A 25,644-nucleotide genomic window follows, 5' to 3' on the forward strand; every position below is an offset into this window, starting at 1 on the left:
TATTTCCCTTCCCCCCTCTCTCTCTCTCCCCCTCTATTTCCCTTCCCCCTCTCTCTCTCTCTCCCCCTCTATTTCCCTTCCCCCCCTCTCTCTCTCTCCCCCTCTATTTCCCTTCCCCCTCTCCCCCTCTATTTCCCTTCCCCCTCTCTCTCTCACTCTATTCCCCCCCTCTCTCCCTCTATTCCCCCCCTCTCTCTCCCTTCCCCCCCTCTATTTCCCCCCCACCTCTCTCTCCCTCTATTTCCCCCCCACCTCTCTCTCCCTCTATTTCCCCCCTCCCTCTCTCCCTCTATTTCCCCCCTCCCTCTCTCCCTCTATTTCCCCCCTCCCTCTCTCCCTCTATTTCCCCCCTCCCTCTCTCCCTCTATTTTCCCCCTCCCTCTCTCCCTCTATTTCCCTCCTCCCTCTCTCCCTCTATTTCCCCCCCTCTCTCTCTCCCTTCCCCCCCTCTCTCTCCCCCTCTATTTCCCTTCCCCCTCTCCCTTCCCCTGTTCCCTCTCTCCGTGTCCCGGGGCCTACGGGAAGCGGTGACCCCTCTCCCCCTCCCTCTCCGCCGCTGACGCCGCTGCGGTCCGCGGTCACAAAGCGGCGGGGAGCCGCTCCCTGACGGCACAGCGCCATGAGTATTTACAGAGAGACACTCCCGCTCCACTTCACCTTGTGTGTTTTTAAAAAATTAATCCGTTTCTAATCCCTGGTCGGGACCCGGTGTCACCCTTGGATCAGTCCGGGCTGCTTGTGTCCCTGCCTTGTCAGTCCCCCCTCGATGCTCCAGTTGGCGGAGTCAGACCTTTCGGTCCGGCATCCTGTTCCTCACCAAAAACCTCTCAGCAATTTACCAAACCTACAAAATATCTTGCTGTTTGTCCACACTAACTGTGATAAATTCATGTTTGAAGTCCGTACTGTTGCTGCAAAACATGTTCATTGAACATTTTAATATTTCGAACAATTACTATTTTTTTGCAATAATTATTTCATGAGATGTGGACATGACGAGCAACAGCAACATGTGTTACCCATCCGTATTTGGGGAATTGAACAAAGATCATCTCCAATAAAATAAATTTTAACCACTTTGCCTTGACATTCACTGGCATTACCATCTGGTTTTGTTTGGTGGGCCATGTTAAGGGAAGACTTTAGTTGAAGAGGGGGAGTTGGGGAATAAGAAAGATTCTGTTGGGCTGCCTATTACTTACCTGATGCTTCTACACTTGGTTTAGGCCCAGACGGTGTTTACTAATGCAGAGGTAAAACTTGGGAACACCCATCACTACCAATGATGCATCAGTCACCCTGTATGAGAGAAGGATTGGTAAAGGGAACTTGGAGGTAGTGTTCCTAAGCACGTGCTGCTCTTGTCTTTTCACGATAACAGAGGTTACAATTTTAGAAGATGCTATTGAAGGGGCGTTGCTGAGTTGGTACTGTTTATCATAGAAGTTCATCACATTAGAGAGATTGAGTACTTAAATTGGTGGGATGATTGCCAATCAAGACAGTTGTCTTTTATTTCCACTTGATTGCTTTAAAGATTCTTAAATGTTGTTAGAGCTAGACTCACCCAGGCATATTCTCTTGATTCCGGACTTGTGCTTGGTGGAAAGGCTTTGAGCCAATCATATCAGAATTGAGAGTCTGAGCTCAGCTCTTCGACCCACATTATTTGTATTGTTGATTCAGTTTTGATTCTGGCCAATGGGAAGCAATCACACTATGGTTGAATTTAGATTACAGATGGAGAGTAATGTAATACCAGCGTCCTGTGCTTAAACAAGGGATACTACAATAGAATGAGGGAAGACTTAGCTAAAGTAGACAGTTGCCAAGCAGTGGAGGACTTTCAAAGCAATTTTTCAAAGTGCTCAGCAAAAGTATCTTCCAGTGAAAAGGAAGAACTGTAAGAAAATGGGTAATCTGCCCAGGGTGTCTAAGGAAATAAGGGAGACTATCCACATGAAAGAGAAGGCATACAAAGCGGCCAAAAACAGCATGAAACTAGAAGACTGGGAAAACTTCAAAGGTCAACAGAAAGCCACAAAAAGAGCTATAAAGAAAAGTAAGAAGAACATGAGAAAAAAAAAACGAGCACAGAAATATAAAAGACAGATAGCAAAGGTTTCTATAAATATCTAAAATGAAAAAGAGTGACTAACACAAACGTTGGTCCTTTAGAGGATGATAAGGGGCATTTAGTTACGGGATATGATGAAACATTCAAGGCATTGATTAGGTATTTTGTGTTGGTCTTCACAGTGGAGGGCATTAATAACATGCCAGTAATTGACAAAGAGACGAAGGTAGGTGAAGACCTGGAAACAGTCATTATCACAAAAGGGGTTGTATTTGGCAAGCTGATGGAGCTAAGGATAGACAAGTCTCCTGGCCCTAATGGAATGCAACCCAGGGTGCGAGATGGTAAGAGAAATAGCAAGTGCACTGATGGTAATTTTCCAAAATTCGCTGGACTCTGGGCAGTCGCAGCAGATTGGAAAACAGCAAATGTGACGCCACTGTTTAAAAAAGGGGAGTAGACAAAAGATGGGGAATTATAGACCGGTTTGCATAACCCCTATAGTGGGAAAGATGTTTGAGTCTATTATCAAGAAAGAAATAGCAAGGCATCTCAATAAAAGTTGTCCCATTGGGCAGATGCCGCTTGGGTTCATGAAGGGCAGGTCGTGCGCGACAAATCTTTCGGAAATCTATGAAGACATTACGAGCAAGATGGACAACAGGAATGTAGTGTACCTAGATTTCCAAAGGGCCTTCGACAAGGTGCTGCACAAGAGGCATATCATAAAGATGCATAGTGTTTCGGGTAAAGTATTAGCATGGATAGAGGATTGGTTGACTAACAGGAAGCAGAGTGGGAATAAATGAGTGCTATTCTAGCTAGCCATCAGTAACTAGTGGAGTGCCTCAGGGATCGGTGTTGGGGCCACAATTGTTCACAATTTACATAGATGATTTGGCATTGGGGACCACGAGTAGTGTGTCAAAGTTTGCAGAAGACACGAAGATGAGTGGCAGAGCAAAGTGTACAGAGGACTGTGAAACTTTGCCCACTCATTTAAAGTATCTATGTTCCTCTGCAAAGGTCTGGCAGATGGAATACAGTGTTAATAAATGTGAAGTCATCCGTTTTGGTAGGAGTAACAGTAAAAAGGACCATTACTTGAATGTTAAAAAGTTGCAGCATGCTGCTCTGCAGAGAGACCTGGGTGTCCTTGTCCATGAATCACAGAGGGTTGGTCTGCAGGTACAATAAGTAATTCGGAAGGCAAATGGAATGTTGTCCTTCATTGCGAAAGGAATTGAGTTTAAAAGCAGGGAAGTTATGTTGCAACTTTACAGGGTGTTGTTGAGGCCACACCTGGAGTACTGTGTGCAGTTTTGGTCTTCTTACTTGAGAAAAGGATGTACTGGCACTAGAGAGGAGTTTCACTCGGTTGATTCCGGAGTTTGAGGGGGTTACGTTATGAGGAAAGACTGAGCACACTGGGATTATATTCATTGGAATTCAGAAGAATGAATGGGGATCTTGTAGAAACATATAAAATTATGAAGGGAATAGATAAGATAGAAGGAGAAAGGATGTTTCCACTGGCAGGTGAAACTAGGACATGAGGGCCTCAAGATTAGAAGGAGCAGATTTAGGAATTGAAAGGAATCTTCTTCACCCAAAGGGTTGTAAATCTATGGAATTCCCTGCCCTGTAAAGTAGTCGATACACATTCTGTAAACATTTTTAAAGCCAAGATTGTTTTGAACAATAAAAAAATTAAGGGATACGGTGAGAGGGCAGGTAAGTGGATCTGAGTTCAGGAAAAGATCACCCATCATCTTATTGAAGGGCGGAGCAGGCTCAAAGGGCCAGATGGCCTACTCCTGCTCCTGGTTCTTATGTTCTAAGATGTTGACAACAGAGGAATTCAGTGATAGTAATGCCAGTGAGAGTGTCAATTCAAGATGGTTCAAATCAATTTTATTGGAGATAGACTTAATTTCTAACTGAAAAGTTGCAGAATCTACAAAATGTTGTGCAATCATCAGCAAACATCTGCATTATGATGGAGACACGGTCACTGATAAAGCAGCTGAGGATAGTTAAGCTGAGGACACTTCCCTGAGGAAATCCTGGGACAGAGATGATTTAGCTTCCAAAAATTGTACCTATTTTACAAGTGTATCTATCAAACAAAATCAGCAGTGCCATAAGGTCTTGTTTATAAAAATAAGATGACAACTCATGCATGGTACACAAGTTGATGGTGTGATGTCATGTGTATATCAGGGATGAGGATTATTCTATGTTCCGCTGTGTGACCATGGCTGTTGTATTCTGTGTTGGTAATGCACTTATTGGGCCAGATCATGATCACCTGAAGACCCTCGCTATCATACTGTGCAGACCACTGCACTAAACAAAAAAAAAAGTTCAGTAGAGGTAGCTAAAGAATCAGAGACATATGGGGGAACCTATCCCTCTCTCATCACGGAGTTGTTCTGACCTGCCACAATGCCACTGAAAATAGGTTCAGGGTATCTTTGGAATTAGATATAAAATTGAATGGGAAAATCAGAGGAGAAAGCAGTGGGTGCTTCAAAAAGGTGGCTCCAGCACAATGAAGTAAACAGCCTTATTCTGTGCTGTATCATTCTATGACTTTTATCATGAAACAAAATATGTTTTATTGTTTTTAATTTGTGATGTAGACAAATTATAACAACATGGCTCAAGATAATGAGACAGAAGAAAAGTACAAATACCAAAGTAATAGATCGGAGCCTATTCCAACTGAGGGAATGAGGATGCAGTTAAGGAAAAATATTTCATTTCAAATTAAATGTTTATTCTATTTTTCCCCTCATTGATGCTGCCTGACCAACTTAGTATTTACTTGCATTTTCTAATTCTTAAATTAAGAAAAATACTGACAGATAGAGGTAAAATAATAATGTATTGTTTAATGGAAAGACCAATAAAGAGAATTATGTTGCTTTTCAAGAAAAAACATCTAGCAGAAAGTTTAACTCCATGAGAGGTTAACAGTTAATCTAAGAAAAATGTGCAAATAATAAGGGAGAGCATCATAAAGGGAATGGCTAAGAATTTGCTGGGAGAATGTGAATGATGCATGCCAGAAAGGTACAAATTAGTCAGCAACTTGTGATGGGGAAAAGATAACTGCATCTAGCCTTGCAAAATTTGTTGCATTTGGATATTTGTTATCCATTAAACTTACCACAAAGTTAAATCTTAATAATGAACAAAATATATGAACAAAAAGGAATCTAACCACCTCTCCATGACATTCAATGGCATCACAATTGCTGAATTTCCAACCCCCCCCCCCCCCTCCCCCTCCCCACCACTTCGATCAATTGTGATGCTGCTGCTCCTTGAACAAGGTTATATTGTCCTTGGCCTTTTTCCCCCCCAGAGGTCATAAAAGCAGCAAATCCAAAAAGTCTAGGTTTGTAGGCTGTTAGGGCCAGTTTGATAATAGCTAGCAGATACTGCCTCAGGAAAAAGGCTTTAAAGTTTTAAAAAAACACTGGTACAATGAAGGGGGATTGGCCTAATTCAGCTTTTCTCTGGTTTGGTTTTGTGTTTTAAGCAATCTGGCTGTTCACTGAAAGTAGTCAGTCTGTTTGAGGCTGCTGGTCCAAGGAACAGCTACATGGAAGATGTTCTATGCTCAATCCCTCTGCCATCTGTCTCTCTCCTGTAAGACCATGTTTGATTTCACCATTTTTGCCAAGGGGTGTTTCTGGGGATTATTGCAAGAATTTGGAACAGCATTATTAAGTTGGGATAGTCTGTTGGGTTTTCAGATAGGTTAAGTTATTCTATATTCTTTTTTTGTGTTTCATTCGGTAATATTGCAAATAAATTATGTTTTGTTTAAAACTAAGTGGTTGGGCCAGCTGCATCACTTCTGGAATATCCACTATACACCTGCTTAAAACAACTAGAACAGCTAGAGTCCAGATTATTCTCTTGAAACTTTTTGTGAGGGTCTGGCCTAATCCATAACACAATACCCTGGGGATGATAACTGACCAGAAATTGAACCAGATTAGCCAATAGTGGGGTTACAGAGTAGTCCAGAGGTGAGCAGCAAGTAACTCACTTCCTGACTCTGCAAAGCCTGTCCACCATCTACAGGGCACAAGTAAGGAGTGTGATAGAATATTCCCCACTTGCCTGAATGGGTACAGTCCAATAAAGTTCACAAACTTCAACACACTCCAGGATAAAACGGCCCACTTGAATAACATCCTGTCCATTATCTTCAACATCACTAGCTCACAGTGGCAGTTGCATGTACCAACTACAAAGTGTACTGCAGCAACTACAAAGTCTTCATCGACCGGTGATCTCTACTGCCTAGTAAACTAAGGGCTGGAGATGCATGGGAGCACCACCAACTGCAATTTCTGTTCCAAGCCACTCTTTTTCTTAACTTGGAACTTCATTGTTGCTGGGTCAGAATCCTAGAATTCCCTGATAGCACTATGGATAATCCTACATCCAAAGGATTGCAGCAGTTCAAGGCAACAGCTTATCACGGCAGTTAGGGATGGGCAATAAATGCTAACCTGGTCTATGATGCTTGCATATATAAACAAACAAAACAAAATCTCTTTCCTAACATTTTTTACAATTGCCAATCAATTTCTCTTAATTGCTCACTTGTGAATAGAAGTGTTGTATCCTATTGTTTTGTTGTGCATTGTTACTGGAGCACCCATGACACGGTTGGAGACTGAAGAATTCCACAAGGCTTGGAGATGGTATTTTATTTCACAGCTGTCAAACTGAGAAATTGCCAAGGCCTCTTTCACTGAAATAACAAACAAGCAGTGAAGTTTCAAAATTGATGTGGGAAGCCTAATAGCTTCAGGTGCATTTGTATTGGTATCACTGATTTAGGAAAAACACCACTTTCTGAAACTATAGGAGGAGAACTACCTTTGGTTTTTGAGCCTGAGCAGCTAAGTGTTTGAATTTAAGATTTCTAAAACTTCTAAATTTTATTTTTTTTTGTAAATCGAAGGAAGGTGTGGGCATTTTTTTCCCTCATGTTTATACTGTGATCTCTCTTGATTAGTCTTTAATATTAAGGATTGGTATAAAGTTACCCCAGGGCAGCGTTTTTGATCAGTAAGACTGTGCTAACACTATTTTTGAGCAAATAGTGTTCTGTTTGTCTTAAGGTAATTTCTGGTTCTGTAGATTGTTAAAGAGGCAGAAATGGCTTTCAGTAGGGTGATGTGGAAGATTATGGAGAATTTGAATGTTCCTGGAGAGTATATCTGCAGGAAGTGTGTTTGTTTGCGAATCCTATCAGGCCGCATGGATTGGTTGGAGCAGCAGTTAGAGGAAATGAGGAGTTCACAAGAGCCAAGAGCAAAGGGGTGTGATGGATGGCAGTTTCAGGAAGGTGGAGACACTGCAGATAGATGGTTGACTGCTTAGAAAAGTAGGAGAGGTAGCCAGGTAGTGCAGGTGTCTCCTGTGGCTGTCCCCATCTCAAAGAGATATGCTGTTTTGGATGCAATAAGTTGGTGGGGGAAAAGCATGACTCTCAGGGAAATATAGCACTGAGCCAGGTTTCTGGCTTTGCTTGGAACCCGACATTACAGTAATCAATTGTAATAGAGGACACTCTAGCCTGATATGGAGGTGCTGGTATTGGACTGGGGTGGACAAAGTTTAAAATAAAATCACATGACACCAGGTCATAGTCCAACAGGCTTATTTGAAAGTACAAGCTTTTGGAGTGCTGCTCCTTTTTTAGGTAGCTTGTTAGCTACCTGATGAAGCAGCAGCGCTCCGAAAGCTTGTACTTTCAAATAGACCTGCTGGACTATAACCTAGTGTCACATGATTTTTAATCTTTTCTAGTCTGAGGCATGGACAAATGTTTCAGAGGCCAGCTGTGAGACATCAGGATGGTATGTTGCCTCCCTGGAACCAGGGTCAAGGATGTCTCAGAAGGTGCAGAGTATCCTGAAAGTGGTCAGGGTTACCAGAAGGTTACCGTGCATATTGGTACCAACCATACAGGTAGGAAAGGGAAGAGGATCTGCAGAGAGAATATAGGAAATTAGGCAGGAGGTTACAAAGTAGGTTCTCGAGGGTAGTAACTCCCAGTGCCATGTGCTGGTGAGAGTAGGAATAGGAGGATTGAGCAGAAGAATGTGTGGCTGAGGAGCTGGTGCAAGCGGCAAGGATTCACAGTTTTGGAGCATTGACCGGCATAAGAGGGACAGCTTCAATCTGAACTAAAAGGGGACTAATATCCTTGCAGACAGATTTGCTGGTGCTACTCGAGAGACTTTAAATTACTACAAAGTTAAAAAGACAACCACCTGATGAAGGAGCAGTGCTCCAAAAGCTGGTGCTTCCAAATATACCTGATGGACTATAACCCGGTGTTGTGATTTTTAACTTTGTACACCCCAGTCCACCAGTGTCTCCAAATTTAAATTAGTAAGGGGGATCCAAAGTGATTTGAGAAGAGAGAAATGGCTGAGTCTGGTACAGTAGGTAAGGGGAAGTAAGTCAAGTAGTCAAGACAGACAAGAGCTTAGCAGAGAACGAGGCAAGACTGATAAATTAAACTGCATTTACTTCAATGCAAGAGGCCTAACAGCTAAGACAGATGTACGTAAAGCATTATTGTGAACATGGGACTGGGATATTATAGCTATTACAGAAATGTGGCTAAGCAATGGACAGGACAGGCAGCTTAATGTTCCGGGGTATAGATGCTATAGGAAGGATAGAAAGGTAGGCAAAAGAGGGAGGGATGTGGTGTTTTTGTTAAGGATAACATTACATCTGTCATTTGGGAGGATATTCCTGGGAGATCGTATAGTCAAGTTAAATGGGTGGAACTGAGAAATATGAAAGGTATGTTGTTGGGATTGTTATAAGACCCCCAATAGCAGGAAATTGAGAAGCAAATGTATAGAGAGATCTCAGATGTGTGTAAGAATAATAGTAATGGTGGGGGATTCTAATTTTCCAAATACAGACTAATAATGTCAGTGTTAAGGGCTTGTAATGGGGAGGAATTTCTTAAGTGTGTATAAAAAAAACTTCCTTATTTAACATGCGGTGTAGCTATGAGAAAGGGAATAACATTGTTGCATATCAAAGTCCACTTTATCAAAGAAGCTAATCATTATTATAATAAGCTCTTGCCAGGTCAGCAAACATATGTAAAAAGGCAAAATATTGCAGGTTCTAGAAGTACTTAGCTTTGGCAGCAAGTATGCTGTGGATAATTCATTTCATTGCAGCCCTGGAAAGTTGCGAGTCAAATTTACAAATCAAAATGTATTGGAGAGGGTTCAGAAAAGACTTACCAGGACGTGGCCAGGAATGGAGGGTTTGAGTTATAAAAATAGGCTGGGACTTTTTTCATTGGAGCATAGGAGGTGGAGGGGTGACCTTATACAGCTTCACAAAATCATGAAGGGTATAGTTAAAGTGGATAGCAAGGATCTATTCCCTGGAGTGGAAGGAGTGCAAAACTAGAGAGCACATTTTTAAGGTGAGAGGAGAAAGATTTAAAGAGGGCACAAGAGGTAACTTTCCTTTGACAGTGTGGGGTTGGGGTTTGGAATGAACTGCCAGAGGAAGTAGTAGATACGGGTTCAGTTACAACATTTAAAATACATTTGGATAAGTACAGGAAAAGTTAAGATTTGGAGGCATATGGGCCAAACACAGGTAAGTGGGGCTGGTTTAGTTTGAGAAACTTGGTTGACATGGACTAGTTGGAAAAAGGGCCCTGTTTACATACTGTATGATTCTGGGTGTTTCTTCATCAGGGAACACTGCTCCAAAGGTTCTATCAACTCAGTTCATGCCAAAGCAGCCTTAACAACTCTGCACCTATTGCCTGTACCTTTATTTGCTTCACACCCATTTGAACACATCCACACTATCTGGGCTAGAATTATAATAAAATTGGTTTGCGTTTACATGATGAAAATGGCTGTTGCAATGTCAAAGCTGCTGCTAAGATACATACTACACAGCATTTTATAAGCAACTCTGACAAACAAAATCGATGATTCATCACAGTGCATGTGGTGTCAACATTACAGCCCTTCTATTTGTCACAGATGTTCAGTTTTGTGTCATTTGGAAGATGGATTTGTTCAGTTCATTTCGAAGAGGCCTTCCTTAGCCCAGTTAACCCTATGCTTGAAAGGATATTAACGAAACAACTGGCGTATCTCTGACTGATAACTGTCAGTCAGTCATAAGATTTTAAAATTTTAATTCCTGACAGCTCCTGGTTTGAATTAAGCAATCTTGAATTTATTCAATTCTTTTTTATTCATTCACAGGATATGGCCATTACATGCCAGGCCAAAGCTATTAGTTTTCATTTGTATAAATTAACCAGAAGTGAAGTGGGGACAGGAATGAAAAGCTATCAAATCCGAACAAACCTTCATGACCATATATCCCATATACCAAGATCGACAGTCATTCAGACATATATGAAGATCAAGCCATTTGCTGCTGGATGAATTACATAAGATTTGTCCACACTGTTTACAGCCTTGCCCTCCTATATGACACAAAATTGAGCTACCATTCACATACACTCTCCATCACCAACAAGTCAGTTTACTTCCACTTCCATTGCTACTTTAGCTCAGCTGCTAAAATTCTCATCCATGTTTTTGTTTCCACTAGCCTCAAATATTTCAATTTCAATGGTCAGGCTTCAATCTTCCGTGAATTTCAGCTGATTCAATCAACTGCACTGCCTGTAACTCCACACGTACAGAGCCCCCTTAGCACATCAGTGCTCACCGGTCCATATTTGCTCAAGGTCAGTAACACCTCACTTTAAAATTCTCAGTGTGCCCAAATCATTCAATGGCTTTGCCTCACGTTATCTCTGTCACGTTTTCTTGCCCTGCAATTCTCAGAAAACAGTTTTACTGAAATTCTGTCCCCTAATGTATCTATGATCCTCATCAGCACCATTGGTAGTCTTGGTTCAGTTGCTGAGGCCAAAACTTCTTTAAAATTTTCTCTTAAACATCTCTGCCTTCCTTTTAAGACACTCTAAAATTGACAACTAGTCGCCTGTTTGAATATCTGGCGTTACTCTTTTTCAACTGATATTTTTCCTCTGAAGTACCTTGGGACATTTTACTTGCAAGATGCTATACAAATTTTCTTTTGTAAAATACCTTCTGAAGTACACTTTTTTAAACAAATACCAAACACCTTGCACCTCTTTCTTCAGTCAAAAGAATGTTCTCCTGTACTTTAACTATACTTAGAATAACTGACAATCCACAATAGGAGAGTAAACAATATTCTTTAGTGACAAAAAGAAATTGGAGAAATTCAGCAGGTCTGGCAGCACCTGTGTACAGAGAAATAGAGTTAAGGTTTTGAGCCCAATATGACTCTTCTTCCATTTTATACTTATGTATTCTAAAGTGGCTACGTGGCTTTTATAAAATGGATGCTCTCTTCCATGGTTGAGAAGCATCTCTCACTTTGGTAGTGTCCGGCTATCTACAGAGACTGATAACATGAAGCTGTATTTTGATGTCATACTTTGGTACAAAGTGCTACAGGGTGTCAAGCAATATTCCTTTTTGACAAACAATATTTTTGATGAATGAATATAGTTAGTGGAAAGGTTATAACACTGCTGCTGAGTGTTACAAGAGAGTGTGAAAATGTTGGCTTCTAAAAAGACAGTAAGTTTCTATTCAATGTTTATTTTACACGTTAATGTGGACCAAGATTGTGAACATAAAAATAGAAAGTCTCGTCCAAAACATGCAATTTCAGATCGTACAGCCCTGTACAAATATTTTTCAGAAGTTTTTTTTCTGTTGTCAAGGTTTTACAACTAACCTTGAAATGGCACACAAAATAGCTACATGAAAGTACTTCTCAACAAATGTGCATATTTTCCTCCAACGTTTCATATTTGTAAGTTGCAAGTAGAACCGTGACATAATTAACTATCATGACTTGGTGTCACCTGCACCAAAAACATTGCACACAGATACCAAAGGAGGACATTTAAAATCAAAACAACAAAACTAACCCAACACTGACTTCAGTGTCACCTACCATGTATGAGCTAATGGAATCATTGGAGGTGGTATTTCACTTTTCTTACAGATATGCAAAGATCTTCAATCTCCACTCAAATGCAGAGGGTTGCTCACTTCCTTGTATTTCAGCATCCCACAGCTTCGTCAGTTATAAAATTTTTCTCAATCTTAATGGAGGACTATTAATATAACTTAACAAAAAGTCACATTCAAATTAATAAATTGTGTGGGTGACCAATGCTCTTCTTGCAATGTCTATAATAAAATTGACAGCATGCTGCAGTCTCTGGCCTCACTGAAGTAACTGAAGTTCAATCTTTTGAACCTGTTCCCAGTATTCACATAAGCAAACCATTTGTCCTTTCTTGCTCAGTCTCTGGGATACCCACAAATTTCAAGGTGTTCGGGTTTGCCATGCAATCAGTAGAAGTAAAGAAAATCTGTGTCGTTTATGACGGCTTCTGGAAGTGAAGAAGAATCCCATATAGTCTTGATCTTTATCATGCGAACTATTTGCCAAGAATATATTGTTCTCTTTCTGAAATAAGTTGCCAAATGAAAATCACTGCAAAAGGTGTACTGCAGTGATATAAAAGTAGCTTCCTGAAAGATTAGCAATTGATGGTGGCTGTTTAATGCAGGGAATAAATGATGTCAAATAAATTCCTTCCTTCATCCTGATACCAAAGTTGCAGATTTTTGTGAATGCTATCACATGTATGGGGCCCAGCCCAGATACATTTGACACAGGAGATTTATATTTGTTGCTTCCTGAATAAGGTAGTGAACATGACCTTCAATGGATAAAGGCAAGCCCTTCACCTTATTTCTCGTCTTAATCACTCCATGTAGTCGTTTTTCTATGTCTTGAACATGGGTCTTGGCCTAAAAGAAGCAAATCGATACCAAGAGTCAAAACATTTATCATCTCTCTTTTTAAATTGATCCACTTTTAATCAGCAATCATTCTTCTTCTGTGACAGGCTGCAGCAGAATTTGCTTTAATCTCAAAGGTGACTACTTTCAGTTGAAAGGAGTAGTTTCCATCAAATGTCTCTATTTTATAAAAGGCAAACAACTCTACTTGTGACGTTGCATGCTACCACACATTTAACATTTTTAAGCTACTCAATAGATATTTAAAGAAAAATAATCTTGCAAGTTTTGTAGCTCTTTACTTCACCAAAATAGACAATGCAAAACAAAGGACCACAATTCACTGAGGATTTAAATGATTAAAGTCAAAGTAAATCAGGAAGTAGTGGTTCGTCAAACTCTGCTGAGCAGATCTGTAAAATTGTTCTATGATTTTTTTTTAAAAGCAAAGTAGCAATTACGATTTTCTGAAGAGCAATAGATCTAGCTGTAGTTATCAGTGTAGAATAAGGATAGAAGGGAAAGAACAGTCAGAAAACTGAATTCTTTTATAGAATCAACTTAAGGACACTAGCTTCCGGAGCACGCACCTTCATCAGGTGATAGTCAGAGCGACGCTCCGAAAGCTAGTATGCTTACAACCTGTTGGACTATAACCTGGTGTTGTGTGATTTTTAACTTTGTACACCCCAGTCCAACACCGGCATCTCCAAATCACAACTTAAGGAAGACATTCTGTCACTGACCTTTTCATTGATTACCTCCCCAGTTTCATTGGGTTGAACTTTTGTACTTCCTTTTACTGGTTTACTCCACTCCACCAGTGGGTCATGCAGAAAAGTTTTCAGAACACTGAAAAAAATAATTTATTGCTCTGACAATGAGGACACCAGATAAATAGAAGTTGAAACAATCAATATTTATAATTAAAGCCTATACAAGTAGTCAACAATCATATGGGAAATAATTTTAACTATAATTTAGCTTGTCAAGTTCTGCAGCTTTACCTCATTAAAGGTTCTCGTTGATCACGCATTAACCTCAAAGTCACTTCACAGGCCCGGCGGAACAAACCTTCGGTCCCCATAGGGCCCATGGCATGGACCATATTGTGGGTGAGGCGAAAAGGGACAACTTCTGGAACATCAAAGGTCTCCCCCTAAGAAAATGAGAACTTTTTTGTTTGCAAACACCAAATATTTAAAAGCCCTTTATCTTTCACTCCATTGAACTGCAGCATTGAAAACATAATGTGGACAGATTTAGACCTCGATTAAATGCCTTGGTAGTCAATTTCTTGAAAAGTTAATACATTTAGATTGACAGACATTTTAGTTGACTTAACATCAAGTTGGTCATCCGAAAAGCACTGCACAGACAATGATAGAATTGTATGCAAACCTGCATCTAATGTTAAAACAACAGCAGGAAATTGGCTTGGATATAAACTACTTCCTTCTTGAAACAGACTGATGGATATTTCTGTCCAGACAAGAGCATCTGAAGTCTTTTGCAGAGCTGAGCCATGACTACCAGTGGGCTGCACGTCAGTAAGTAGCACAGAATTTGTCGTGTGATGGTGTCTGAATTGTCAGCATTGAGTGTCATTGTAACCGTGAAACTGACAGTAACTCTGCCATCAGCTCATGGGCAGTTAAAAATATAAATCCAGATATTGTTGTAAAACAGACTCTTGTTCTTCCACAGGATACAGCGATGCAGATGGATAACTTCTGAAATTGTCTAAATTAAACATTAACTCCCATTTGGTGCAATGAGTTTTGCTGAAAAATACTGCAAAACCTGTGCATTGTTGGATTAGGTGTAAATAGAACTTTAACGATATACAAATTCATAATTAGTATGCAAGCAACTTCCCTGATCTTGCCATGGTAACTGGACATAGGCGGAATGCCAAATTTCATTATCCCAAATATTCCCAAACATGTCAGCTTCGACTTCAATCCCACATGCATGTCACAATTTCTTTTTCTTTATTCATTCACGAGATGAGGACATCACCAGCTAGGTCAACAATTATTACCAATCCCCAATTGCCCAGAGGGCAGTTAAGACTCAACCACATTGTTGTGGGTCCAGAGTCACATGTAAGCCAGCCAAGGGGTAGATGGCAGATTTCCTTCCCTAAAGGACGTTAATGAACCAGATGGATTTATTTGCTAATCAACAACAGTTTCATGGTCACCAGTAGATTCTTAATTCCAGATGTTTAAAAATTGAATTCAAATTCCACCATCTGCGATGGCAGGATTCAAATCTGGGGCCTCAGAAGGTTAGCTGAGTTTCTGGATTCATAGTGATATCAATACCACTAGACTATCACTGCCCCCTTTATTTTGCTATATGCAAATGATGGAAAAATGAGAAATAATCAAGTGCTTTTCATTCTCTGGTTTGTTTTTGGTGAGAATTTAAATATGTAATTGGTTGCTTAGTCTGTTTGATAACTTCAGAAAATCCCTGAAGATGTCACCTATCTATGTAACATCAAAAAAGGTGTTGCTGCAGAGATTGTCAGACCTTTGTGAGCAGTCTTCTTTGAAGTCAGCAGCAAGCATCTCTTCACTGCATGAGCTAAAAGCCTGAAATGACTTGTGGCTGAACACAAACTGAGGAGCCTCTGTAATAGAATCTTTATTATTAAGTTGTGTGACTTCATAATATTATGTTATATTATATTTTAGAAGAAGAATGCCAAAAAAGAATTACCTTATTAAAAAGGCAGTTAAAGTCCACATGAACACATTCTCCCGTTAAAGAGTCAAACAGAATGTTTTCTCCATGGCGGTCACCTAGACCCAGAATATAGCCAACCATTGACATCACAGCAACAGAACGGCAGTAAGCTGATCTACTGCTGTACCTAATTGGAAAAATTAGAAGATCGAAGTTTCAACATAACATAACACATCTATGGTCAACTATATGTATGATATATGACACAAGTTAGTATTGAATACTATTCTGAAAACTTAATTATTAACCATTCAATCATGATAACTTGGCTGGCAGTCAGTCATTTTTGTAACTAATAATCCAATGGTCGATCTTATTATCTTCCCAAGATATACAATGACTAATCCATTGCTCATGACCTCTCAGTTGGTGTTTTTAACCTTTGTCTTAAGAGTGATGGATCCTCACAACCAAGCTAACAATTGCTCAAAATTCTATGGTAACTGAATCGGAGATGGTTACACAATAAATTTAGTTCCCTTTACTACAACAACCTTCTCCCACAAAAGTGTCATAAAGTACACCAAGGAGTGATTTAAAAAGAAGTAAAAATATTATGAGACAGATATCCCGAAGCCCTTATAGCTCTTCTGGATTTAAGAAACTGACCATGAAGTTGGATCAGGGAAAGTCCTAAGGAACCATTCATGAAAGACAGCAGGGTGACGGGGCAGAAGCTGCTGCTTGAACACAGATAATTTCTCCTCCAAAGGTGCTTGCTTAGGCAGCATGCACTGACGCAGTTCTTTACCAATCATGTAAACACCTGTAACAAACCATGTTCAAATCTTAGAATACCAAGAGCAATCACAAAATCAAAGTACAGTCATCTAAATGTGTTCATATAAGAGTTTGGCATTACAACTGAAGAGATATTTAACTACCTTTTGCTTAAGGAACACTGTCAAACATGGTCACTGAAATGGTCTTAGTCACTGATGGTTAAAAAATTACGAAAAATCTACCAGATTCAAGTGAGTAAGGTTATACTTCCATTCTTGTCTGAGTTTTCAATTCAGTTGATTGAAATGCTATACTAAACTGAGGCACTCAACTGTGGCAGGAAGAAATAGTATTGGTCTTGAATCATCACTTTATGCAGTGGAAAACTTATACCATCAAATTCCAGAGACAAAGGTGTCAGGTAAAGAATGCAAGATCAAGTGAAGGGGTCATGAGTGAAGAATAATAACTAACTCAAAGTCTTTCACTTCTGCAGTCTTGTGCTGAAAATTAGTTTGTTGGATGCAAGTATAATCCTCCTCACTTTTTGGAAGAAGTTAAGCCTACACATACAAATAGGAAATAGCATCATGCACTGGCAATGGTTGCAATTACATACAGTCACTTTCCTTTTAAAAATTCATGTCTCAGTGCTGATATTTAAGCGAAGTTATTCTCCTTTACTTTTCAAATATTGTCCTAAACTGCACTTTTCAATTTCTGACCAAAACACCAAAGTAGAGAACAAAACATTACTACAGCTTTGTGGTTAGTCCGTACTGTGATATTAGATTAGATTACTTACAGCGTGGAAACAGGCCCTTCGGCCCAACAAGTCCACACCGACCCGCCGAAGCGCAACCCACCCAGACCCATTCCCCTACATTTACCCCTTCACCCAACACTACAGGCAATTTAGCATGGCCAATTCACCTAACCTGCACATTTTTGGATTATGGGAGGAAACCCACGCAGACACGGGGAGAATGTGCAAACTCCACACAGAGTTGCCGGAGATGGGAAATGAACCCGGGTCTCTGGCGCTGTGAGGCAGCAGTGCTAACCACTGTGCCACCGTGCAGCCCATATAGTGTGGATAAAGAATGGAAGGAAGGCTGGTGGAGAGTAGGGTTTACAACAGTACACAGAGAAGCCAAGTGATACATTTGGTTCATTAACAAAATATACTGTGATGGCAACACAGTAATGTGAAATAAACCAACCGCTCTTGTGAATTAAACCAACTGTACCAACTGCTTAAGAACATCAAGAGAAAAAGTGAGGACTGCAAATGCTGGAGATCAGAGTCGAGAGTGTGGTGCTGGAAAAGCACAGCAGGTCAGGCAGCATCTGAGGAGCAGGGGAAATCAACGTTTCAGGCATAAGCCCTTCATCAGGAGTCAGTGAACAATGCTGCATGACAAGAACAATTTTGCCTGTGCCAGCTCTTTCAAAGAATTAGTCATTCGCCCCACTTTCTTGTCTTTGCCCTTAATCCAACTGCCCTTTGAAAATTATTATTGAAGCATTTTATCTGACCTAGGCATGACATTCCAAACCGTAACAGCACGCTGATTTAAAAAAAAAACTTCCTTCATGCTTGCAGTTGTTTTCCTAATTGCCTTCAATCCATGTCCCCCTACTTAACAGCCTTGATTCACTGACAACATTTCCTCCTCCTTACTCATCCTAAGCAAAGCTATTTATTATTTTGAACATCTCTGTTAAATCTTCCCTGATGTTCAAAGTAGATCACTCGAGTTTCTGTATCATTCCACTGTGCTACTTTTCAAGTATTATTTGTGTAAAACAACTCTGCTTATTATCCAAGGGCTTGCATCTTTCTTGAACTGTGCTGCCCAGAATTAGACAATTCTCCACTTGCAGCAGTGCCAACATTTTGTAGAAGTTAAAATGCTGGAAAATCTCAGCAAATCTTGCAGCATCTGTAAGGAGAGAAAAGAGCCAATGTTTCGAGTCTAACTGACCCTTTGTCAAAGCTTATATAAAAAAAAAGGAGAAATAGGGAGGTATTTATAATAGGCTGAGAGAGGCTCTTCCAGGAATGCCTACCCTGAAGAAGTACTGCTCTTCTCTCCGACAGGATTTTCATTTGTCTCTCTCCCCCTGTCCACCTTCACTGCTTTCCTTTCTCTCTTCTCTCGGTCTAGTATAAATACCTCCCTATTTCTCCTTTTTTTTAATATAAGCTTTGACAAAGGGTCAGTTAGACTCGAAATGTCAGTTCTTTTCTCTCCTTACAGATGCTGCAAGACTTGCTGAGATTTTCCAGCATTCTCTCTTTTTTGGTAATTTGTTTTTATTTTGTAAAAGTTTACTTGCGATGTTCATGGAGCCAAGCATGCCTCTTTTTTTTAAAAAAAGAAGTGTTCCTGCAGCCCCTTTAAAATTGCATCACTTAGCTTTTGTTGCCATTAAATGTTTCCCTTTGTGGCAAAACTAATTTTAATATACAAAGCATACAAATTGTAACTTAGGTGTATTTTCCAAGTACCTTAGAGCACACTTGAATTGACCAGATTGTATCAAAGTCAACAGCATCTAGTTATTGTAACTTCAACAAGCCACACTTCTGATACATTTAGTCATTACCTTTTTCTTTGTACAGCTTATTCAGAATATGTCTTAAGCCAGCAGTGTTGTTAACCCACTCAACAAGACCACATTCCTCATTCAGGGGAATGACTGCATATGTTCTGATGTGAAGTTCTCTCCTGCGAGACTCTGCATCTTTTCGTAAGCACTGTTAATTATCAGAAATCAACAGTCAACGAGCTGATTTTTAACCTCACAGTCATTGCTCAGCTGGCTATTTTCAAAGCAGCAGATTCAAAATCAAAGACAAAAGTCAGTTTTCAAACTTTTAGGGTCAGTGATTCTTGAAATACAAACATGCTCCTGGCGAACACACACATAACATTGTTGTTCAGCTAAAGGAATGTAGGGCCAACAATTTGAAAAACATTTTTAAAAAATAAACTCATGACAGCAAAGGAAATAATATGAGAGTCAACAAGTACAAAAATTTGATAATCATGAGGTTACCAGCCTGTATGTGCGTGGAAATAGTATGCAGAAATGTACAAATACAGCTCATTCCTTCACATATTTTACTCAAATTTAGTTAATTTCCAGGAAAGGTTCACCAAAAATGAGTAAATTTCCAAGAAAAGGAAGTTCTGAAGTCCCATCTTTGTCTACACCACCCAAGATCACATAACAAAGCTCCATCAAATCAGCCTAACATTAAAATCTATATTTTTCAGGTTGGCCAGTTATATTTGACAGTTTACACCCTAAGCTAAATAACCTCCTAAGCAGCAATTTATTTACATAAACATGGAGGGTTTCTAAGACTGCTGGGCTTTACAAGTGAATTTACACAGCTTTTGAGAATTATATGAAACAGAAGCTATATTTTAAAATTCTGTGATAAACACCAAAATTGCCAATCACATCCTTCTTTATCAAAATAATTCATAATGCCATAAGGGCTAGCTCATTTTATTTGGGCGGTTGTAAATTTCACATTCGCCCTGTAAAGCATTTGTGAAACATTGCATTGAGATTTAGTTAATCTTCTGAACACTTTGCAAGATTTCCAAATGTGCACTGACTTAAACATACAAAAATACTATACCTTATTAATTAGAGAGTTAAATTCCATGAGGCGACAATCTTTCCTGAGATCATCCTTGGGCTTACACATCATAATGTAGGATTTTCCATCAGAACCCTTAAGATTGATTTTCTTTGGCTTCTGAAGAGAGGCTAGGATCTCCACCTAACACAACAGTAAGTGAAAACGTCAGGATGCAATGGTCTGTAAAATATTCAAATTCTGCATTATCAGAAAATATGCAACGATTGTGAAGTCACTATATTATTAAATAATGATGTATACAGGTAGTTCTTCCATGATGCGATGGTTGTGTTATTGAGCAACCCTGCATTATAGAAAAATCACACTTTAGAAACAATGCTTAAAATGTTGGTGATGTAATTGTGTCACAGTCAATACATGTTTTAAAAGTTCATGCTTTAGAAACAGTATCCTCAATTTGTCAATCACGTTACAGCGAATTTACGTTAATGAAGTGCACATTATAGCAGAATGACCTGTGTGATAAATGTTGGTCTTGATACAATTCCAAAGCCCTAGGCATCAAATTGTCTAAGATGTACATTATAATCTCTTCAACCAAGATTTTACAAAAATTCAAGTTTTGCTCCCCTTTACCAACATTCAGAGATTTATATTAACTCGCTCCTGATTTTCTCAAGAGCTTTATGTTGTTTATATAGACCATTTGACCTAATGGATATATACTGGTGTTTATGCTCAACATGAGCCTCCTCCCACCCCTCTTCATCTAACCCTATCATATTGCCTTCTATTTCATTCCCCTTATCTGGCTCTCCTATAAATGTATCAACGCCATTTGCCTCAAGCACTCCTCTGGTTGCAAGATCCACATTCTTGCCACTCCTTGAGGAAGAAAACTCTTCTGAATTCTCCGTTATATTTTCTAGTGGCTAACTTGGATTTATATTTCTGGTTTTAGTCTTCCCTAAGGATCAGAAAATACATCATTTAAACCCTTCCTTCATAACTGTAAAGACCTCTATTAGGTCACCCTTCAGCCTTTTATTTACCAGAGAAACCTCTGTGAAGCACATGGGTATATTTAATTACATTTAAGAGTCTACACAAATCCAAGTTATGTCAGGATGTAATTTGCTCCAATAACTTGCATTCACACGTTATTTTTAACAAGCTTCAATTAACTCCTTGAGCCCCGAGAAGAAGTGGTGCTTGCATTAAGTTGAAAAGCTTAGAAGACAGTTTTGAAAACAGTGAGAGTCCAGGCTAGTTCTGTAAGTCCAGGCCATTAGAACTGAAAGAAGCCTAAAACTGTTTTAGCAGTTTTTTTTCCTCCCAGAGTTAGTAAGAAATGTCAGGAGATATGGGCCTGGAAAGAAATTCTACTTTGCGGTAGTAGCAGCCAAGGTCTCTTCATAGATGTTTACAGGACTAACTTTTGTAATATCAATACATTTTTGGCTACACTCCCACCCTGACTCTCCTGGCGCATCCAATTTAAGAAAGAATTGGATAGAGCTCTTAAAGATAGTGGAATCAAGGGTTATGGAGATAAGGCTGGAACAGGATACTGATTGGGAATGATCAGCCATGCTCATGTTGAATGGCGGTGCAGGCTCGAAGGGCTGAATGGCCTACTCCTGCATCTATTGTCTACTGTCTATTGTCTATTATCAGAACAAATTTCAAGCCAACGGTCACGAACATATTCAGGGTCATCCAATAGAACATAACAGATACAAAAATAGAAACTGCTGGAAAAGCTCAGCAGGTCTGGCAGCATCTGTGGAGAGAAATCAGAGTTAACATTTCAGGTCGAGTGAGCCTTTCTCAGAACATTACATTTTGTGGATGTTACTTGAAGTCTAGTTGGTCCCAGTTAGCTAATGTACTGTGCATATGACCATTCATACCCCAGGTATAGAATCCATGTAACTTGTCATACCCAATCCAAACAAGGTTTGCATCAACATCATAAGCGAGCATAACGAAAGACAGACATGACGAATAAAAAAAGCGCAGAAATTACTGACAAATTAGCCACCAGTGAGGATACTTGCAATGGCAAAGGGAGAACCTGAAGCTGATGGCTGAAAAATTAAGCTGGACGCAAAAGCAATTGTTAAGCTCAAGTAGTAAAGAGCAATCTCCAGATGTAGTAGAGTGATTTATTCGAATGGGGGGGGGGGGGAAACGCATTGTTCACGTAAAAAGCAAATAAAAACTTGCGTTGACACAAATCAATAGTTAGACCATAAGACATAGGAGTGGAAGTAAGGCCATTCGGCCCATCGAGTCCACTCCGCCATTCAATCATGGCTGATGCGCATTTCAGCTCCACTTGCCAGCGTTCTCCCCGTAGCCCTTAATTCCTCTAGACAACAAGAACCTATCAATCTCGGCCTTGAAGACATTTAGCGTCCCGGCTTCCACTGCACTCCGTGGCAATGAATTCCACAGGCCCACCACTCTCTGGCTGAAGAAATGTCTCCGCATTTCCGTTCTGAAATGACCCCCTCTAATTCTAAGGCTGTGTCCACGGGTCCTAGTCTCCTCGCCTAACAGAAACAATTTTCTAGCATCCACCTTTTCAAAGCCATAAAAGTTGAAGCAGTAGTGACTGATTTCACAATTTGAAGAAATGACATGGTGTTTAGAATGATCGTTAAAAAGGATATGATTGTCACAGCCACCAATTATTGAGATTCCTGGTATCTGAGCACTGCATAGTATGTTTACAAGATGATAAGGTCGTTAACATAGAGTTTGGTCCATTTCAACCAGGTGCTCCCAAAAGGCTTAAAAAGGGAGAAATGTTCAGGTGAAAATTTGTGGGAGTTATTTTTCAAGAATATGCAAACTGCCAACAACATCCAACAGCAACATGAAGTAGATGACAGAAGTTTTCAAAGAATCAATAAATTCATGGCAATTGTGATGTACATTTGTAGTACATTAGTAATATTTGTAATCTTGGATTAAAAAGTGGAGAAAAAAAAAGTGTTAAGTCAATTCTGTGGAAGTAACGGCAGCACAGTGGCTGTGGTTAGCATTGCAGTCTCACAGCACCAAGGACCCGGGTTCGATTCCAGACTTGGGCGACTGTCTGTGTGGAGTTTGCACATTCTCCCAGTGTCTGCATGGGCTTCCTCCAAGTGTTCCAGTTTCCTCCCACAATCAAAAGATGTGCAGGTTGGGTGGACTGGCGATGCTAAATTGCCCCATAGCGTCAGATGCATTAGTCAGAGGGAAATGGGTCAGGCTGGGTTACTCTTCGGAGTGTTGGTTCCACACTGTAGGGAATCTAATCTAACCTTTATAAAAAAACAAGTGAATTCAAACAGAACTTCCAATAAAACATGTGATTTAAGTTAAATGATTCAAAAAGCTACCAAGGGAGTTAGTTGTTTAATGTTTACAATGTTCAGAAGAACAATTTCATCATAGCCGAAAGCTAGTTCTTTTTTGGCAGACTCCAGGCCATCAGAACTGAACGAAGCCTTAAGCTGTTTTAGCAATTTTTTTTCCCTCAAAGTTAGTAAGAAATGTCAGTGGATCAGCCTGTATGTCAAAGGGAGAGACAGTAACTTACAGAATTACTGGTGCATGTAGCGGAAGTCACTGAAAAAGAAATGCTTATTGTCTTGATAGCTGAGTAAAAAAAAATTGAAGTGAAGATAGGACTGATAATTCACTTGGTTTGTACGTTCATAAAGGATATTGATACCCATTGGGTTGAATTTTTTTTGTTTTGCTAAAATCGATGTTGTCATATATTTTCCTTTGTGTAACAAACTTATGTTATTTTATTAAAAGCACGTTAGAAGTCTCTTCTGAAACTGTTCATTGATGGACCTCCATGGTAAACAAATTGCACAAGTACAACTTAAGGTCCACCAAGCTTGGGTTCTTTCAGAAATTTAATCTGCCCTGCATTGCTATCATCTGAGATCATGTTAAAAATTACACAACACCAGGTTATAGTCCAATAGGCTTATTTGGAAGCACTAGCTTTCGAGGAGCTGCCTGTTGGACTATAATGTGGTGTTGTGTGACTTTTAACTCTGTCCCGTCAGTCCAACACTGGCATCTCCAAATCTGGGATCATAACACAATGCAGATGAGAAATGCTACCTGAATTACACATAATTGTTCTTCTCAACCAAAATGTGTGGCATGCTGGATCAACAATGTCAATGAGGGCTAACATTATAAAACAAGAGCAAATTGACAAATTACCATGTCATCAAAACCAGCGATGTAGGCCCAGTGACCAGGGAAAGGGTCATGGTTTGCATGAGTGCCTGCAGTTGATGGTAGAGTGGGAGTCATCACAGATTGTAAAGGAATGAGGATTTCACTGAAAGCAGGCTCTTCCACCAGTCGTTTCAGCAATTTGAAGTGAACATTCATGCTTAATGTTGTGGTATTTCCATCCACCTACAAACAGAAATATTGGAAAAAAATCCACAAAAATGTTTTAAATGTTGCAACATATTTAAAAATGTGAACCTTTTAATTAATCTGCAAAAAATCTAACAACAGCAAATTAACAAGTGACAGATGTTAACAAATAAAATGACATACTTGTGACCAAAATTAGGAACATTAGACACAAACAGGTCATTAAACCCACTCCACCTCCCCAAGACAGTTCTGCTCTTCAATCACATGATGAAAACCGGAGTGTCTTTGGCCCCTATTCTTTGGTAAATGGCTAATAAAAATTCTATCAATCTCATGTTTTCAAGTAATAATTGCAAGAAGAATCAACTGCCATTTGCAGAAGTCAGTTCCAAACATTTTTTTCCATGAGAAAAAAAGTCCTTCACCACAGAGCAGTTCCTGAGACCAACCACATGACAAACCAACTCTAAAACACAATATAATTCAGGCTTTGTACATCGGCTCACATACCTCCCAAAAAAAAACATTTTTTTTAAATTTCCAATGACGAGAGATTTCCTCAAGAATTGAAGATTGCAGAATTATCTTAACATAATTGACTATGATGATAATTTGTTACTGCTTTGACAGAACAGCACATTTGTAAACAAATAAGCATATATTCCATGAAATACTAAAGCACATACCGATTTGTTGCACAATTCCAGCAATTTTTCAGTGAGACGAGTGGCATCTCCTATAAACTTGCCTAAACAGCTCTTATCATTAATGGCCTTCTGTAGAATTTCCTTGCACCTGGTAACGCGTGTCGCATAAGATGACTGTTAAAACAAAACACTCATTGTGTAAGCATTAATGTCTATTTCATTAACAACATGGAAAAAGTGAAACTAGCAAATCATTTCACATTTGTTTTTGATGTGTAGACTGGCTTTGTTTGCTTAATATTTGATTATATTAGATTCCCTACAGTATGGAAACAGGCCCTTCAGCCCAACAAGCCCACACCGACCCCCCGAAGAGTTAACCACCCAGTCCCATTTCCCTCTGACTAATGCACCTAACACTATGGGCAATTTAGCATAGCCAATTCACCTGACCTGCACATCTTTGGACTGTGGGAG

At 39.6% G+C, this 25,644-nt stretch overlaps 2 protein-coding genes across 6 annotated transcripts in view; both read right to left on the minus strand.

The window, feature by feature from the left end:
* xrn1 (5'-3' exoribonuclease 1) overlaps positions 1-783 on the minus strand; it is a 122,703-nt gene extending 121,920 nt beyond the window's left edge. For all 4 annotated transcript variants that reach the window (XM_072571971.1, XM_072571973.1, XM_072571972.1 and 1 more), the window contains exon 1: positions 658-783. The gene's annotated coding sequence lies outside the window, so the exon portion shown is untranslated. The remainder of the gene's footprint in view (positions 1-657) is intronic.
* A 10,729-nt stretch (positions 784-11,512) lies between these two features.
* Positions 11,513-25,644, minus strand: part of atr (ATR serine/threonine kinase) — an 86,700-nt gene continuing 72,568 nt past the window's right edge. Inside the window, exons 39-47 of one of the 2 annotated variants that reach the window (XM_072571974.1) lie at positions 25,207-25,341; positions 24,353-24,553; positions 20,150-20,293; positions 19,102-19,252; positions 16,375-16,531; positions 15,739-15,892; positions 14,016-14,167; positions 13,755-13,860; positions 11,513-13,017 (exon numbers count right to left, since the gene is read on the minus strand). In XM_072571974.1, coding sequence (XP_072428075.1) covers positions 12,844-13,017; positions 13,755-13,860; positions 14,016-14,167; positions 15,739-15,892; positions 16,375-16,531; positions 19,102-19,252; positions 20,150-20,293; positions 24,353-24,553; positions 25,207-25,341 — 1,374 coding nt within the window. In that variant the 3' untranslated portion in view covers positions 11,513-12,843. The remainder of the gene's footprint in view (positions 13,018-13,754; positions 13,861-14,015; positions 14,168-15,738; positions 15,893-16,374; positions 16,532-19,101; positions 19,253-20,149; positions 20,294-24,352; positions 24,554-25,206; positions 25,342-25,644) is intronic. The other variant, XM_072571975.1, reaches the window with a different exon arrangement.

Source organism: Chiloscyllium punctatum, chromosome 6 (genome assembly GCF_047496795.1).
Source record: "Chiloscyllium punctatum isolate Juve2018m chromosome 6, sChiPun1.3, whole genome shotgun sequence".
Classification (NCBI taxonomy): Eukaryota; Metazoa; Chordata; class Chondrichthyes; order Orectolobiformes; family Hemiscylliidae; genus Chiloscyllium; species Chiloscyllium punctatum.